This window comes from Chiloscyllium plagiosum, chromosome 23, assembly GCF_004010195.1.
Source record: "Chiloscyllium plagiosum isolate BGI_BamShark_2017 chromosome 23, ASM401019v2, whole genome shotgun sequence".
In the NCBI taxonomy this organism is placed as follows: Eukaryota; Metazoa; Chordata; class Chondrichthyes; order Orectolobiformes; family Hemiscylliidae; genus Chiloscyllium; species Chiloscyllium plagiosum.
The window spans coordinates 7,788,587-7,805,588 of NC_057732.1; the positions used below are offsets into that span (position 1 = coordinate 7,788,587).

The 17,002-nt window shown below is 41.8% G+C and overlaps 1 protein-coding gene across 5 annotated transcripts in view; it reads left to right on the top strand.

The window, feature by feature from the left end:
• Positions 1–428: 428 nt before the first annotated feature.
• The window catches only part of LOC122561588 (ATP-binding cassette sub-family C member 9-like), a 196,034-nt gene continuing 179,460 nt past the window's right edge, over positions 429–17,002 (top strand). For all 5 annotated transcript variants that reach the window (XM_043713432.1, XM_043713427.1, XM_043713430.1 and 2 more), the window contains exon 1: positions 429–685. In XM_043713432.1, coding sequence (XP_043569367.1) covers positions 541–685 — 145 coding nt within the window. In that variant the 5' untranslated portion in view covers positions 429–540. The remainder of the gene's footprint in view (positions 686–17,002) is intronic.

Genomic DNA, 17,002 nt, shown 5'->3' on the forward strand with positions numbered 1-17,002 from the left:
TTAATTTAAAGTAGTTGCTTGATTATTCAAAACTTTGAAAATGATTCCCCAGCTCCTTAGGGGATATTAAACTTCAATTCCTTAACTCGCACCTGAAATCTTGGGGATGAGAACCAAGAATATTATTCTGTTATCCTCTTGGACATTATTATGAACTAAATGAATTGTCATTACTGAGGTATCTTAACTCACCAGGGGAAAAGTAAAGTGCTGTTGAACCTCTTAATGAAATAGAATGACTTACAAATCCATGAATAATCAATCATCAGGACTGACATGTAAATATTGACTAAGGAATATTTTCTATGTTTCCAATTGACTCTGATATTTTGCACGGGACCAGTGTGTATTCAGTCCAGGAGGGGGCGGGACACACTGGCTGCTTTGCTCTGAACGTCATTTGCACTATGTATATAAATAGCAGGGCTGTGGTGCTGTGTAGTTTCTGCACTAAGGAGGAATGAATGGGTTGAAGATCGGGGCTGAGTGGAGCACGGCTTTCCCCCTTTTGCGTTACTGACGAGCTGCTGGGAGGAAGACATGGCCCTGTCCTTCTGTGGAAATGACACCGCTGAAGCTTACAACGTCGACAGGGGCGTCTTAAACAACGGCTGCTTCGTGGATGCTCTTAACCTAGTGCCTCATGTCTTCCTGCTCTTCATCACTTTCCCCATATTATTTATCGGTGAGTACACATGAACGTTGTTAACACAGCGCGATGAGCCGGGATGGCCACAGAACTGGAATCGACAAGCATCCACCCGCAGTACTGCAGGACCCTCTTGGTTTGACAGATCGGCGGCAATCTCCTGCCACTTTGTTTTGGGCTGCATTGTAACCTGGCCTTCTCTGTATAAAAACACAATGCCCCTATCTGAATAGGAACCCTGGAGAGCCTCTAACCGGAATTGGATATTTTTATTTCAAAAATATACTTTATTCATAAAAAAAAATCTGTGTATATACATAGTCACACACACAGTTCTGTTCTGTACAGTAGCATATTAAGGAAACAAACAAACATTGGAGTTTGACTCTATCCAAAAAAACCCAAAGACCTCTCTTAACACATACAGTACTCTATTATGATTTGGACTGGGGTGTACAAAGTTAAAAATCACACAACACCAGGTTATAGTCCAACAGGTTTATTTGGAAGCACTAGCTTTCGGAGCGCTGCTCCTTCATCAGGTTGGACTATAACCTGGTGTTTTGTGATTTTTAACTGAGTACTTTATTTGTCCAGCTGGTTTACCAATATCCTCTAGGGCCACAGTTGCTTGACACCCATGCCCTTGCCAAGCCAGTAGCTAATACATGGATGACTGTTAATACACCTTCAAGTTGTTGAGTGAGTCAATTGCTTGTAGTGGCATCTATAATAAAAGAGGATGGCTCTTCTTCCTACATCAAGATGTGCAATAGGTACAATGTTGTCTATCTCAACCATAAGCTTTAAATTTAAAAAGGCTGTGTGGTCTATACATGCTCGCAGAGAATAGAAAACAGGTTCGATGGAATAAGTGTCTGTTTATACTTTTTGGACCTTTTAGCTGTGACTCAGTCAGTCACATTTGCACTTCTGAGCCGTCTTAAGAGATCAGAGTTTCAAATTCCACTTCAGAGAACTCGCTAACAAAAAATCTAAACAAATGGTCTAGTGTAGTGCTACATGGTTTCTGCTTTGAGAACAACAGCCCAATCTAACCTGTCAGTTGGGTGTAAAAAGATGCACAGAGCAAGGTTTTGCAGAAGAGTTGGAGGGAGGCAGGGATCCTGCTTGCTGTTCTGGCCAATATCTATCCCTGAGCCAACAGTAGTAGAAAAGCGTATTGAGCTGAAAATGTGTTGCTGGAAAAGCGCAGCAGGTCAGGCAGCATCCAAGGAACAGGAGAATCGACGTTTCGGGCATAAGCCCTTCTTCAGGAATGAGGAAAGTGTGTCCAGCAGGCTAAGATAAAAGGTAGGGACAGATCTTTCATATCTGTCTTTGTCTCTTACTGTCTGGGATACCTTGCCTAGTTGCAAAGATATTTTTCATTCCTATCCCTGTTCAGCTCAAGAAGTTTTAAAAGTTCGATTTAAATGCTTGTAAACAAATTTCCAATAGTACAATGCCACTTACAAAACCTGAAAATAAAACTAATACAATGCCTCCTCTTTCTTACATACACAGTACAGAAATACCAAGCAAATGTAAAACTATTCATGGTTCTGTCCACTTTCTGTCCAAGGTTTCAAATAATGATAATATCTCGTGAACCTTCAGGACTTTGGTTAGGCCACAGTTGGAGTACTGTGTGCAGTTCTGGTCGCCTCACTTTAGGAAAGATGTGGAAGCTTTGGAGAGGGTGCAGAGAAGATTTACCAGGATGTTGCCTGGAATGGAGAATAAGTCGTACGAGGATAGGTTGAGAGTTCTCGGCCTTTTCCCGTTGGAACGGCGAAGGAATGACGGCGGATGATCCGCTGTACATGGAGATTGGTGGGGTGGTAGGTGAGGACCAGTGGGGTCCTGGTGGCGGTTGGAGGGGCAGGGCTCAAGGGTGGAGGAGCGGGAAGTGGAAGAGATGCGGTGGAGGGCATCGTCAATTACGTCTGGCGGGAAATTGCGGTCCTTGAAGAAGGAGGCCATCTGGGTTGTGCGTTTATGGAACTGGTCCTCCTGGGAGCAGATGCGGCGGAGTCGAAGGAATTGGGAGAATGGGATGACACGAAGGAATTGGGAATATGGGATGGCGTTTTACAGGGGGCAGGGTGGGAGGAGGTGTAGTTTAAGTAGCTGTGGGAGTCGGTCGGTTTATAGTAAATGTCCGTGTCGATTCGGTCACCCAAGATAGAAATAGAAATGTCTAGGAAGGGGAGGGCAGAGTCTGAGACGGTCCAGGTGAATTTGAGGTCGGGGTGGAAGATGTTGGTAAAGTGGATGAACTGTTCAACCGCCTCGTGGGAGCACGAGGCAGCGCCGATACAGTCATCGATGTAGCGGAGGAAAAGGTGGGAGGTGGTGCCAGTGTAGCTGCGGAAGATGGACTGTTCCACATATCCTACGAAGAGGCAGGCATAGCTGGGGCCCACAGCTACTCCTTTGGTTTGGAGGAAGTGGGAAGATTGGAAAGAGAAGTTGTTCAGGGTGAGGACCAGTTCAGTCAGTCGAAGGAGGGTGTCGGTGGAAGGGTATTGGTTGGTACGGTGGGAAAGGAAGAAGCAGAGGGCTTTAGGTCCTTCGTGATGGGGGATGGAGGTGTACAGGGACTGGATGTCCATGGTGAAGATAAGGCGTTGGGGACCGGGAAAGCGAAAATCATGGAGGAGGTGGAGGGCGTGGATGGTGTCCTGAACATAGGTGGGGAGTTCTTGGATATTGTCTGACCATTATCGCATTGTTGTTGGTGAGACCTTCCTGTACAGAAATGGTTACCCCTTTCCTACATTTCAGAAATAGCTCCTCATCATTGGGTGTAAAGTATTGAGGACATGAAAGAGGTTACATAAATGCAAGATGTTTTTTTTCCCAAAGCCCTCACAGTAAGTCTTAAACAATGCTTTTTAGCATGATCATGTTTAAGGAAGTGGTTATGTATGATATCATCACATACAATTTAATTTTTTTTAGGAAATGTTCCTTCAGTCTCTTTTTGTTTCACTGATTTACATGATAGAACTTTTCAAGTACAGCCACTGGATTATAATACGTACAGAATTTTAAAGCATTTTGACTAAACCTTTAACTGCATCTGAAATAAATATGCATAACAAGGTGACCTGATAACTGGATCATAAAGTCATAGTGTAATACAGCACAGAAACAGATCCTTCAGTCCAACCAGTCCATGCTGAACATAATTCCAAACTGAACTAGTCCTACCTGCCTGCTCCTGGTCCATATCCCTCCAAACCTATCCTATTTGTATTCTTATCCAAATGTTCTTTTAAATGTTCTAATTGTACCAACGTCCACCACTTCCTCAGGAAGTTCATTCCACATGCAAACCACCCTCTATGTAAACAATTTGCCCCTCATGTCTTTTTTAAAATCTCTCTCCTCTCACCTTAAAAATGTAACCACTCGTCTTGAAATCTCCCATCCAAGGTGTCATTAACCCTATCTATACCCCTCATTATTTTAAAAACCTCTATAAGGTCGTATCTCAACCTCCTATGCTCCAGTGGAAAAAGTCCCAGCCTATCCAGCCTTTCTTTATAACTCAAACCTTCCATGCCCAGCAACATCTGTGTAAGATATGTCCAGCTGATCTCTTTTAATATTCCATTATGAGAAAAACAAACATTTTCTACTGTGTAAGTCACTTAAGCAACTAATAGAATGGTTTTGATAGTCAAAATTGTTCAACTCCTTTCCCCTGAACTTAGGCCATCTATAAAATTAATTATTCACTTGACTCTGGTTCACTAATAGGATTTCTCAAGAGTACATAGAATCCCAACAGTGCGAAAGCAGGAGATTCGGTCTATCGAACCAACATTAACCTTCTGAAGAGCATCCCTCCCAGACCCACCTCCCACCCTATCCCTGTAACCCAGCATTTCCCATGGCCAACCCATCTAGTCTACACATCCCTGGACACAATGGGAAATTTAGCATGGATAATCCACCCAACCTCCACATCCTTGGGGTGGCTTCTCTCAATGCAATATCTGTATTCGTGAAGCCTATTTTAATGTTCAGTATTATTCACTGATTTGAAACTTGCTATGGATTTAAAAGGAATTACACTACTGTCTATTTTCACAGCTTACTAGCAATGGTCTGCTTTGGATAGGTCAGACACTTTCTTTCAGGCTTCGAATAATGCTGACAGAATCTAACAGGGCATTTGGCCTTTGTCCTTCATGATGCCTAATCCACGGAATCTTATGAGATCAAGTTGTGAGACTTATTCTAAACAGAACTCTCACAGCACAACTGATTACAGATAGAAGATGGCTATGGTATGTTTCATAGCACTTAGATCTATTACTTCAGGGATTGTCAGGAATGTGCAGATAAAGGAAAGAGCATTTTTTTTTCTCTCAGACAAAACAGGCATTTGCTCTGTGATCAACTGCAGAGGCTATTTCAAATTTTAAAAGGCGCTCCCTGCTTCAAATAACAGCACAGAGGCCAGTATTGTCACCAAGTCATCCTTTATTTACATGTGCACAATACACTGGCTGTGGCCAGCCAGCTTGGAGTCAGTCCCTGATGTGAGGAGAATCTGAATCCCCTGTTTACACCTGTCAGCCATGGCTCCCTGATTGGCCCAGGTTAGCAACCCCAATCAAGGATCTCATAGTCAATAAAATCCACCTGGTTCCAATCACTACACTGCTACTATAGCAATTTCCCTGATAGGAATGTACCAGCATTGTATAGGTGCAAATTCCAGAAAAGATATCAGGTGTTAGATTTGTAGAGATCTACAGCATGGATACAGGCCCTTTAGCCCATCAAGCCTGTGCTAGTCAAAAACAAGCACTGGATGTAAGTTTGCTGACTGAGCTGGAAGGTCCGTTTCCCAACGTTTCGTCACTATACTAGGTAACATCATCAGTGAGCGTTTTGTGAAGCGTGGTGTTACATCCTGCTTTCTATTTGTGTTTAGGTTTCCTTGGGTTGGTGGTGTCATTTCCTGTGTTGGTGATGTAATTTCCTGTGTTGATGTAATTTCCTGTTCTTTTTTCTCAGATGATGGTAGATGGGGTCCAATTCTATGTGTTTGTTGATAGAATTCCAGTTGGTATGCCTTACTCTAGGAAATTTTGTGCGTGTCTCTGTTGGGCATGTCCTAGGATGGATGTGTTGTCCTAGTCAAAGTGGTGTCCTTCCTCATCTTTATGTGAGGAACAAGCACCTAGTGAATCAAACTCATTCTCTAGCACCTGTACGCTTTGGCATCATAACTACACATTTAAATACTTCTTAAATGTTCTGAAGGTTTCTGCCACTACCACCCTTAAAGGCAGTGAGTGCCAATGATGTAAGCCCAGCAATTTGCATTCAGTTAGCTTGCAACCATCCATATTGGGCAGGTATACTTTATGTCCTTGCCATGTCTGACTGAATGGAGAGCTGGTACAGCAAGAGTGAGCTCTTACCTAATCTCTTGCAGTAATGCCAGATAGTTTGGAAAAACCATGCCTGATATTCGTCTAATTTGGACATGGTTGCTCAATAAGAACAAATCACATTTATACAGTGCTTTTCACCTTTCAGGATTGTTGGAAGCACTCCATGGCCAACTAAGCACTTTTGGAGTGAAGTAATGTAGGAAATATGAGGTAGGGTGAAGATGGATGCAATGGTATGATAAAGCTATAGACAGTTTCATTTGAGGCTTTATAAGCTAAAATATGGACTGATCACTCATAACAGGGTAGGATAGCAAAGATTAAGGAGGAATAAATCTCTTAACTTAAACAATGCTTCAGAGATTGGAAATCTCAAAGTGGAAAAGATATGAAAACATTTGATGTCTATGTCATTCAATCTGGTCTGTAGGTTAGTTTGGGTATCAATGTTCAGAGTATGGGAAAGTCTCTTCCATTCCCAATTGTTGACCTCCCAAAGGAAACCTGCACAAGCTATAGATAATACAAGTCAATGTGAATACTGTAGCAGTAGTCTGGAAACCTCTAAGATATCATTCAGCATGAAGCAGACCAAAAAAAGTATGTATATGTAATTATCAAGGTCACTATTTTCAAGCCAGGATTGTTAAACAGACCATGCAATAATCTACTTGCGAAAAAAAAGGTAACATTCCTCATTTCCTTCAGAAATATTGGCTGTTAAAGAGTAGTCTCCATCAGTTTAATGTATAGTCAGGGCCACAGTAATGCTTGATTTAACAACCTGCAAGGAATAATTCTAAATAAAGGCATTTTAACTCTCAATTTGTTTGTGCAGGCAAGGAGGAGGTGATGGGTGCAACGTAAACTTGATGGCCTAGGTTACTGTAGTTCCTCGACCTCAGTACATGCCACTGGTCAGCCGTCAACTGGTGGTCAGCCAGGAGCTACCAAGTGTGTACTCTCCTGCCCAGCAACAGACCGCGGTTCATTCCAGGACAGATAATTGGTGGGTTGAAGATTTCTGGAGCAGCTTGTGGGAGATGAGTGGAAAGAGTCTCAAAACAGATGGCTGTAGGTATTCCTGTGAGACTTAGAGGGTATGACTTATATCATGGCCCTCTTTGTGACCCACACAATTCCCCCACTTCCAATGCTGACCTGCTTCAGAATGCCCAACAAATTATAAATGGTTAAGATCCAAGCAGAAATCTATTGCCATCCCACTGATATAACAAGAAAGCAGAATAAATAAATTTGAGGCTCCTGCTTGCTTCCAGTGGGAACGCCATCTATTTCGTAAATAGCTCCAATGGTGACCAGCAGAAGTTGAGCTGTGAGAAAATGAAATGCTTTATTTCAACGACCTCACCCCATCTTCTGACTTCTTTATCTCTGGGTGGGGTTAGGATTAAATTTTCCCCAAGGTTTAGCAGTTCTTGTGAAATTTGGGATGTGTATTAACAAAAAAAAGGGAGGTGAAACAGAGTAAATGTTAAGGTTGTCATGTCTGACTGAATGGAGAGTTGACACAACAAGAATGAGCTCTTACCTAGTCTCTTGCAGTAATGCCAGATAGTTGGACAACTACAATGAAAAAATCATGCCTGATATTCGTCTAATTTGGACATGGCTGCTCAATAAGCAGCCTCATCTTGGTGCCTTATCAGTAACAAGGTATGCTAAATAGTCACATAGCAATTCATGGAGTAACAGTTGTATTGCATCTTTCAGGTGTATTAATTCAGTTTTAATGTCATCTGTTCATTCTTGAGTTCCTTACATAGTGAACCTTAGCCTGTGTAACCATCACATGTTCAGGTAGTGGAGAAAACTTTGAATACTGGAGCTTTCTCATGGAGTCCATAAGTGTTGAACCCAGGATCGCTTCCACATCTGTGTCTTCACGAAGGAGTGTAGGGGAGGCCAATGACTGGGTGGAAGTGGAAGCTGTGAAATGAGCTTAGAGTCAGAAATTGAAATTGTTGAAGCCGACTCTTGGATACTGTTAATCAGCTACCTCCGTGCTCTGTGCAGCTCACCCAAAACCTTGATGCCTATTGTCTTTCCCACACCAAATCCTATTCGGCCATCATGTCTGTGTTTTCTAACCTCCAGTGTCTCACAGTGACTCAATATTAAAACTCTCATCCTTCTTTTCAAATTCCTCCTTGGCCTTGGCCCATCCCTATCTCTGTAATTAGTTTTTTTGAAACATTTGTTCATAAGATATGGATGTCACTGGCTGGACCATCATTTATTGCTCATCCCTGGCTACTCTGGGGATAATGAGTTGCCTTCTTGAGCGGCTGCCAACCTTAGGGTGTAGGGACACCCAAAGTGCTGTTAGGAAGCGATTTTGAGTCAGCAATAGTGAAGTGTTGGGATTAGGGCTGGGATATATTTCCAAGTCAGGACGCAGAGTGGCATGGATAGGAACTTGTGCAGGTTTCAGTGTTCCCAGTTATCTGTTGCCCTCGTCCTTCTAGATGGTAGAGATCAAGTATTCAGAAGATGTAGTTGCAGGGGCCTTAGTGAGTTATTGCAATGCATTTTGCAGATGATACATGCTGCCGTCACTGCATGCTGTTGTAATGTTGAAGGTGCTGGATGGGATATCAAGCAAGTGGACTGCAAAGTCCTGGATGGTATCATGAGTGTTATTGGAGCAGTACCCATCCAGGCAAGTGAGGAGTATTCCATCACACTCCTGATTTTTACCATGTGGATAGTGGACCGGCTTAAAAGTCAGAAAGTGCATTGCTCCAGAGCGAATGCTACATGGAAGAGCCTCAGAGAATGGACTCTGGGTGGGGGGAACTGTAATGTCTGAGCTTGCCCACTCTTGAAGATTGTAACAGGAGAAAGTGAGGTCTGCAGATGCTGGAGAGTCAGAGTCAAAAGGTATGGCGCTGGAAAAGCGCAGCAGGTCAGGCAGCATCCGAGAGGCAGGAAAGTCGACGTTTCAGGCATAAGCTCTTCATCAGGAATGAAGATTGTGTCAGCAAATCGTGGGTGTGAAGAAAGCAAATCGAGGCAAAAACCTCCCCGAACCATCCTCAGCGACCTAAGTGACATGGAAAGATTGTCCAGGACAAGTGCTTGCGGCAATGATCAATGTACAGTACTTGTGGACACAGAATTCTTCACACTGAGGATACTCTCCATTGTTATAAGGTATGGCAAAAGTGATAACTGGGGTAGATTTAGATTAGATCTAACAATTCAAATCTGGGAACCCATGAGGTTACTGAGGTTACTCCACAAGAGCAGCAGAATTTTTATTTGTTCAGAGGATGTGGACATCATTGGCAAAGCCTGTACTTATTGCCCCTCCGTAGTTGCTGTTGAGGAGCTGGAGTGAGCTGCTTTTCTGAGTCTCTGGAGCTCATGTGAGGTGGCAGCGTGGCTCAGTGGTTAGCGCTACGGTCTCACAGAAGCTGGGTTCGATTCCACGCTTGAGTGACTGTCTGTCTGTGTGAAGTTTGCACATTCTCCCTGTGTCTGCATGGGTTTCCTCCCAGTCCAAAGAGGTGCTGCTTAGGTGGATTGGCCATGCTAAATTGTCCCATAGTGTCCAGGGATGTGCAGGCTAGGTGGGTTAGCCATGGGAAATGCAGGATTATGGGGATTGGAGGGGGTAGTAGGTCTGGATGTGATGCCCTCCGGAGGGTCAATGTGAACTCAATGGGTCGAATAGCCCGAATACCTTCCACACTGTAAGGATTCAATGTGGTATAGTTATTCAAGCCCAGCTTGTAATCTTGTTGCTGAGGATATTCTTCTTTGCATTATCATTAAGCCACTTTGGTTCAATGTGGAGTACAGGATAGTATGCCATGAGCAGCATCGGGCATTCCTAAAAATGAGATACCAGCCTAGTAAATCAGAAAACATTGAGTTAGAAACATGCTAAGCAGTGGAAACACCACAGTACATATATGTTCTGAAGAAGGCTCACTGGACCCAAAATGCTAACTCTGCTTTAACACCACAGATGCAGCCAGACCTGCTGAATATCTCCAGCATTTTGTTCATTATAATACATATTTTGCCAAGTGATCCCATGACTCATGTTTCAGATTGAAGCTCTGTTGTCCTGCCCCATCCTGCCATGAATGAAGGCAGACTGTTAAAAAAACCAAGTAGAGGGGATATGTCATTGAGACCAGCACATCAGTGCTAAACATATGGCTGAACCATTTGCAACAATCTTTGATCAGGAGTGCAGTGTGGATGATCCATCTCTGTTCTCCTCTTGGAAGTCCCCAGCATCACAGATGCCAGTCTTCCTCCAATTCAATTCACTGCACATGTGATCAAGAAATGGCGAAAGGCACTGAATATTGCAATGGCTGTGGCCTTGACAGTATTCCAGCAGTTGTGCTGAAAGCTCTTACTCAAGTGTGAACCATGCTTCTAACCAAGCTGTTCCAGGACAGTCATATCACTGGCATCTACCTGACAATATGGAAAATTGCCCAGGTCTGGCCTATCCACAAAGTGCAGAACAAATCCAATTTGGCTAATTACTACCCCTTTAGTCGATTCTCAATCATCAGCAAAGGGACAGAAAGGTTTCTCAACAGTGCCATCCGTTACATGGCAAAAACCTGCTATTTGGTTATCTACCAATATCACCTGGACCTGACCTCATTACAGCTTTAGTCCAATTATGGGAAAAGAGCTGAACTCCAGAGGTTGAATGAGAGTGACTACACTTGACATCAGGGCAACATTTGACTGAGTGGCATCAAGCAGCCTTTGATTATTAAATGAAAGGAACCTTAGTTGGATCATTTCTCATTCTGAGACTACACCAACTTTTCCATATATCTAACTATCTCTTGGGTATTAATAATAACTTCTGACTATTGCCATCATACAGACTATCCCTGTGTGCTCTGGGTGAAGTTCCTCTAGCCATCTTTCTCTCAACCTTGGCATAATTCTGCTTTTTTAAACCCCTCAGGAGATAGTCTTGTTGCACATGCAGTTCATTTCTAAGTATGAAATACTCCTGCAGTTTCTTAACATCATCACTTGTTAGGTCAATCAATCATCACATTAGTGAATACTTTACTGAGCAATGCCTCATCGAGTTTCTTCGCTAATTTCTTTGGTAGATACTGGCCTGTCATTTGTATTATTCACAGATAACTCAGGGGTGAAAAATTAAATCTTGAAACAGTGACAGCAATTGTAAGAACTCAACTTATGATATTTAATATCACAGTGAAGGTTATGTTATCTTTTTTCCTCCTTATTCAAAACCTTTTTGTGCTCTCTTAGCATTTCTACTGAGGTACTCATTCTGATCCTGACTAGTTTAACTGTGTTGTCTTAAGACAATTTCTTTCTATCAGACGAACCTTGTTCCCATTGACTATGACCAACTTCAAGTGAAGGATGCCTCATTATATCCCAGCCCAACACTAACTTCACCTGGAATATTGTTACTAGAAGAACTCATCAGTTTCACAGCAGTTTTACATAAGGAGATGACACTTAGGTACTGCTTGTACTCTTCTTCTGAGATAACAGATGCTCTAAAGCTGTATCAACAATTGAAGTTTATCGTGAACCTTTAACTTCTGTCCCTGCTGCAGGTGCAGGAATTATATCTTCAGCTCACTTAGTCTCATTTTCCATTTGCTGTTTTGATCACTGACTGACTGCTTCTCTTGACCTTCCTGATCGATAACATCAACTTCTGTTTTCACATTTATCATACATTCACTTCAGAAGTTCCAAACTCCTGAACTAGCTTTCAGGGACCACGAATTTGACGACTGAGACCTATTAAGCGCTGTTTTTTCGACTCTTGCATGCTAGCTGGATATGATTGATTTTCACACAGACAAACTGCTTGTGCAGGTATTTAAATAGTTGTTAATTAGCACAGTCATTGCATTCAAACTGTTAATGTGGCTGCTGAAGTCTAGAAGGAAGCGAACTCCCTTGCAAAGATCTCTTTCTGTATTGCCCATGGTTATAGCCTCATCACAGGCCTCCTTCCATCTCAGCTTTATATTGCATTTGATCTGAAGCTTGGCCTGGATTTTATTGTTCTTTAGGAGTAATGATACTATGGCTTTAAGAGGAGTATTTTCTCCTTTTGTTTTTGAAGAGCAGTTTCAAGACAAAAGTGGTGAGCGCTCTATGCAGAGCCACTAGAGTAAACAGTTTGTGAGACCTTTTTTTAAAAAGTCAAAACAATAGATGCAGCCTGAATGGGTGGGTTCAAGCTCCTATAGAACCAGGATTTTTAGTTTTTAGTAGCAGCAGTTGTTGCTGGGGTTTTGAAGATGTGGAAGCTGTGTTTTCCTCCAGCAAAAAGCGGGGGGGCGGGGGGGTGCTTTTCCTGCTGTTGGAGTTGCATGCTCGACAATCTGTTTTTCTGAATATGCCTTTGTAAAAGAAGTGTTTATAGGATGTTACTGTATTGAATCAGTTAATTAGTAGTAGTGAGTGTATCTATTATTTGGTTAAACATTTTGATAGCGTTATAGCAAAGCCAATCTTTTCTTTATTTTTTCTTTGTTGCATTTTAACTACAAGGTAGGAATGAAGTCTGTTTTACTTTAAATCTGGTAGTTTGACCAGTCAATTTGCATCTGGATTTCAACACTTTACTCTTTGCTTTAAAATAAGAAAAGATTAAGATCTAGACTATCTTAATATATTTTGAGGAGGTTTGGTCTGGTCCATAACATAAGCCTCCTGGAAATACGTCTCGAGGGTTATGTTCTAGGTTAGTGACCTATCCTGTAAGAGTTTAATTTGAGAACATAACCTGTAGCACACTGCTTCCATTGACAAAATATGTGACTTTCAGTGCCATCTCATTCTTAGTGGTGCCATAATATCAAAATCTCACCAATGTCCTGATAGTCCAGAGTAATGGAGTCTCTAAGGCAACATTATCTAGGTACCACCTCAAAGCCATCTGGTCCCATTGTTACAACCAAGATAAGATTAGTGCACTGTTTGTCTTTGGCTCCACTACTCCACTGGCTACAACATCAATTTAAATGAAATCCTGATATACCAATCATAGAGTAGACTTAATAGGAAAAGATCGATCAACTAGTTTGTTTCAAATAATTATAAAATCAATAATTTATTATTAAACAAGTGGCTAAGCTTGCTGGAGTGCAAATTACTCAGCAGATTACAGAGCTAGATTGGATTACGGAAATAAGAGGGGTGTAGCTGTGGAGTGATTTGAACAATGAGAAACCTCAAGAAGACATCTACAAATCTGAAATTTTGGAATGAGAATGAATAGCCTTGTGGGGATTCAAGCTCAGACTATTAAACCTGTTTAGTTCCCAATGGAGGATCAAAAGAGGATGTAAAGCAGGTTTTGCTAAATGTGGAAATGTGCAGATAGTTTAGAATTGGGTGTGGTGGAAAATGATTGAGAAGCTGGAAGAGGTTGTGATATTCTTGAAGTTCCAATAGTAGGAAAGAATAATGCAGAACCTTCCTTCAGGAGATTGAATTAGTTAACAGTGCAATAAGGCAGATTGTACAATGTGTTTAGAAATTCTTTATGTATTGGGAACACTTTTTTTTTACTTGCTTTGCTCTTCTTTATTATTCTAAGTAAGAAATTTTAACAAGATTAACCAAATTGTACCTACCAGTAAAAGCGAAATACTGTGGATACTCAAAACTGGACTTGAAACTTTAAGTCTGCTTCACTCTCCATAGATTCTGCAAGACATGCTTAGCTTCTCCAGCATTTCTTGGTTTTATTTTAGCACCTGTTCATGACAATTAGCTTTGAGTATTTCTATGAATTTTACAGGTAGGGTATTTCAATCTGGGTACCAAAAATCGGCAGCATTTGAAACCAGAAAGTTTTCTAATCTACATGCATTAGTTAGAGTCATAGAGACATACAGCAAGGAAACGGACCATTTGGTCCAACTCGTCTGAGTGGATACCCTAAATTAATTTAGTCCCATTTGCCAGCACTTGGCCCATATCTCTCTAAAACCTGTCTATTCATATACCCATCCAGATGCCTTTTATATGTTGGAATTGTACCAGTCTCCATTACTTCCTCTGACAGCTTATTCCATACACGCACCACCCTTTGCGTGAAAAAGTTGCCCCTTAGGTCCCTTTTAAATTTTTCCCCTCTCACCCTAAACCTAAGCTCTGTAGTTCTAGACTCCCCCGTCCCAGGGAAAAGACCATATCTATTTACCCGATCAATGCACTTCATGATTTTATGAACTTCTATAAGGTCACCCCTCAGCCCCCAAGGCTCCAAGGCAAACAACCCTAGTTATTAAGCCTCTCCCTATAGCTCAAATCCTCCAACCCTGGCAACATCCTTGTAAATCTTTTCTGAACCCTTTCACATTTCACAACATTCTTCCAAAAGGAGGGAGACCAGAATTGCAAATAATATTCCAACAGTGGCCTAACCAATGTCCTCTCAACTACTATACTCGATGCTCTGACCAATAAAGGAAAGCACACCAAACGCTTTCTTCACTATCCTACCTACCTGAGACTCCACTTTCAAGGAGCTATGAACCTGCACTCCAAGGTCTCTTTGTTCAGCAACACTCCCCAGGACCTTACCATTAAGTGTATAAGTCCTGCTCTGATTTGCCTTTCCAAAATGCAGCATCTCACATTTATGACACTCCTCGGCCCATTGGCCCATCTGATCCAGATCTCATCGTACTTTGAGGTAACCTTCTTGACTGTCCGGTACACCTAATTCTAATTGAGTAATAAAAAATCTTACCTGGACTCTGCAGCTGTGCCCTGCATTGGTACGGAGAGGCCCCCAATGAGTTTCACAAAATGCATCTCTTGACCCCCTTGCAACTTTACCTGGCTTGATCTGAACTGCCCATGGACTGATTCATCTGACCTGGAAACACCCAAATTCTGGCACAGTCAAAGGATGCTGGATTTGAGGTATTGTACCTGTAGTCATAATTTACTAAGAATTTGGTGAATATCCCGAAACACATTGTATTCTGAGTGTAATGGTCAGTTAAGAATTAACTTTTAGAATAAAATCATGTGGGAACTGAAATAACTCCACAGAGGCTGCTATCCTGTTACCAAGTCACCCTTTATTCACACACTTGACCCTGGCCCAGCTTCCTCAGAGCCAGCTCTTAAGAGTTAGCAGAATCTATGACGTTCCTGTTTACATCTGTCAGCCAGGAGTCCCTGCTTGGGCCTGTTAATCTGGTCCGATCATGGATCTCATATTCTGAGGTCCACTCGGCTGACCTCGTTACAATCACAACAGGAACAACAGATCCTGTGCAAGTATGAAGTTACCTAAAATAGTTTTTTTTTAAAATTGTGATTACTTTAGAAGAGATCATAATGTAAATCTTTGTTTCTTAATCTATCAAATTCCAGATATAAAACACTTAACAGCCATTAGTTCTGATGCAGTGTTGTCTCCTTTCGATAAAAGTAACTAAGGATGAAACATGTTGTATAGAACTGAAAGAGGATTGAGACTATCACCAGAAATCAAATATAAAAGACCATCTGGATGGATACATGAATAGGAAAGGTTTGGAGGGATATAGGCCAGGAGCAGGTGGGTGGGACTAATTTAGTTTGGGATTATGTTCGGCATGGATTGGTTGGACCAAAGAACTTGTTTCCGTGCTGTATGACTCTATGACTATGTACAAGGAAAATATCTAAACTGTCTAACTAAAACTGGTTAATCTTCTTTTCCGCAATGGTTTTCTGCAGAAGACGTATGCCACTTCTAATTGGAGTTCTTTTGCTTTCTCCTGAGTGTATTAATAATTATCCTTCGGTCTTGATCTAAGAGATTATGGAGATCGCAAAAAAAATTATACTCACAAGCAGCCTTCACAAATCCATAAAATGAATCATTTACTGTCAGAAAGTACTTAAAAATACTCCACTATTGCACCATTTCACAATTGCATCATAAAAAAAAACTGATTTGTTATCTTGCGATGGAGTGTGAGGAGTTGTTATTAATATTTATGTAAAGGATGGGGCTGTCTAATAAATGAATACTGCTATATTTGATGTTGATAAAGGTTATTTTTCCACAGAACAGAAAATACATTAAATATATCAGAAGCAGTATTTTTTTATGATGTTGGAATGATCAGTGACTATAATATTAACTAGTGTTGCTTTGATGTTGTTTTTCCAATGACTGTAAATGATGCTCCCATAGTGGTTGTTTACCCAGCTTTCGTATTTTGTCAACTGCTGGACTGGACTTGTGACAAGTGGTAAGACAACCACCAAGTTGGCCTGACTCTTCCCTGTTTCAGGCAGATTTGCCTATGACCGTATTAGTCAGAGTGACCATTCCACAATCCCAGCTTCACAAGGAAGATGAACTCCAGCAGTTTGCACGGCCCTGCTAGTAGGCTAAATGAATAAATTAGCCACAGATTTAGTGGCTCAAAACCAGACATCCATGAAGCATTGAAGGCACCGGGAACAGAATTATGTTCTATCACAATCTGAAACTTCACAATCAACATCATGATCCTTCACTCTATCTACTATTGCCTCAGGGCAGGGGATTACCAGAGCTCAGTAAAAAGTCAAGGGCACACCACAAGCAGCAATAGTTCAAAATAGGATGCTAACTTGATAAAGCTACCTTTTTCTGAGGGGCATGAGTCTTTGAACCCTGCTTCCTGCAAAGGAAGGGGTGGCACAGTGGCTTAGTGGGTTGCAATGCTGCATCACAGCACCAGGGACCAGGTTTGATTCCAACCTCAGGTGATTGTCTGTGTGGAGTTTGCACATTCTGTCAGTGTCTGCGTGGGCTTCCTCCCACACTCTGAAGATGTGCAGGTTAGGTGGATTGGACATGCTGAATTGTCCATAGTGTCCAAAGATATGCAGACTAGATGGACTAGCCAGGAGAAAT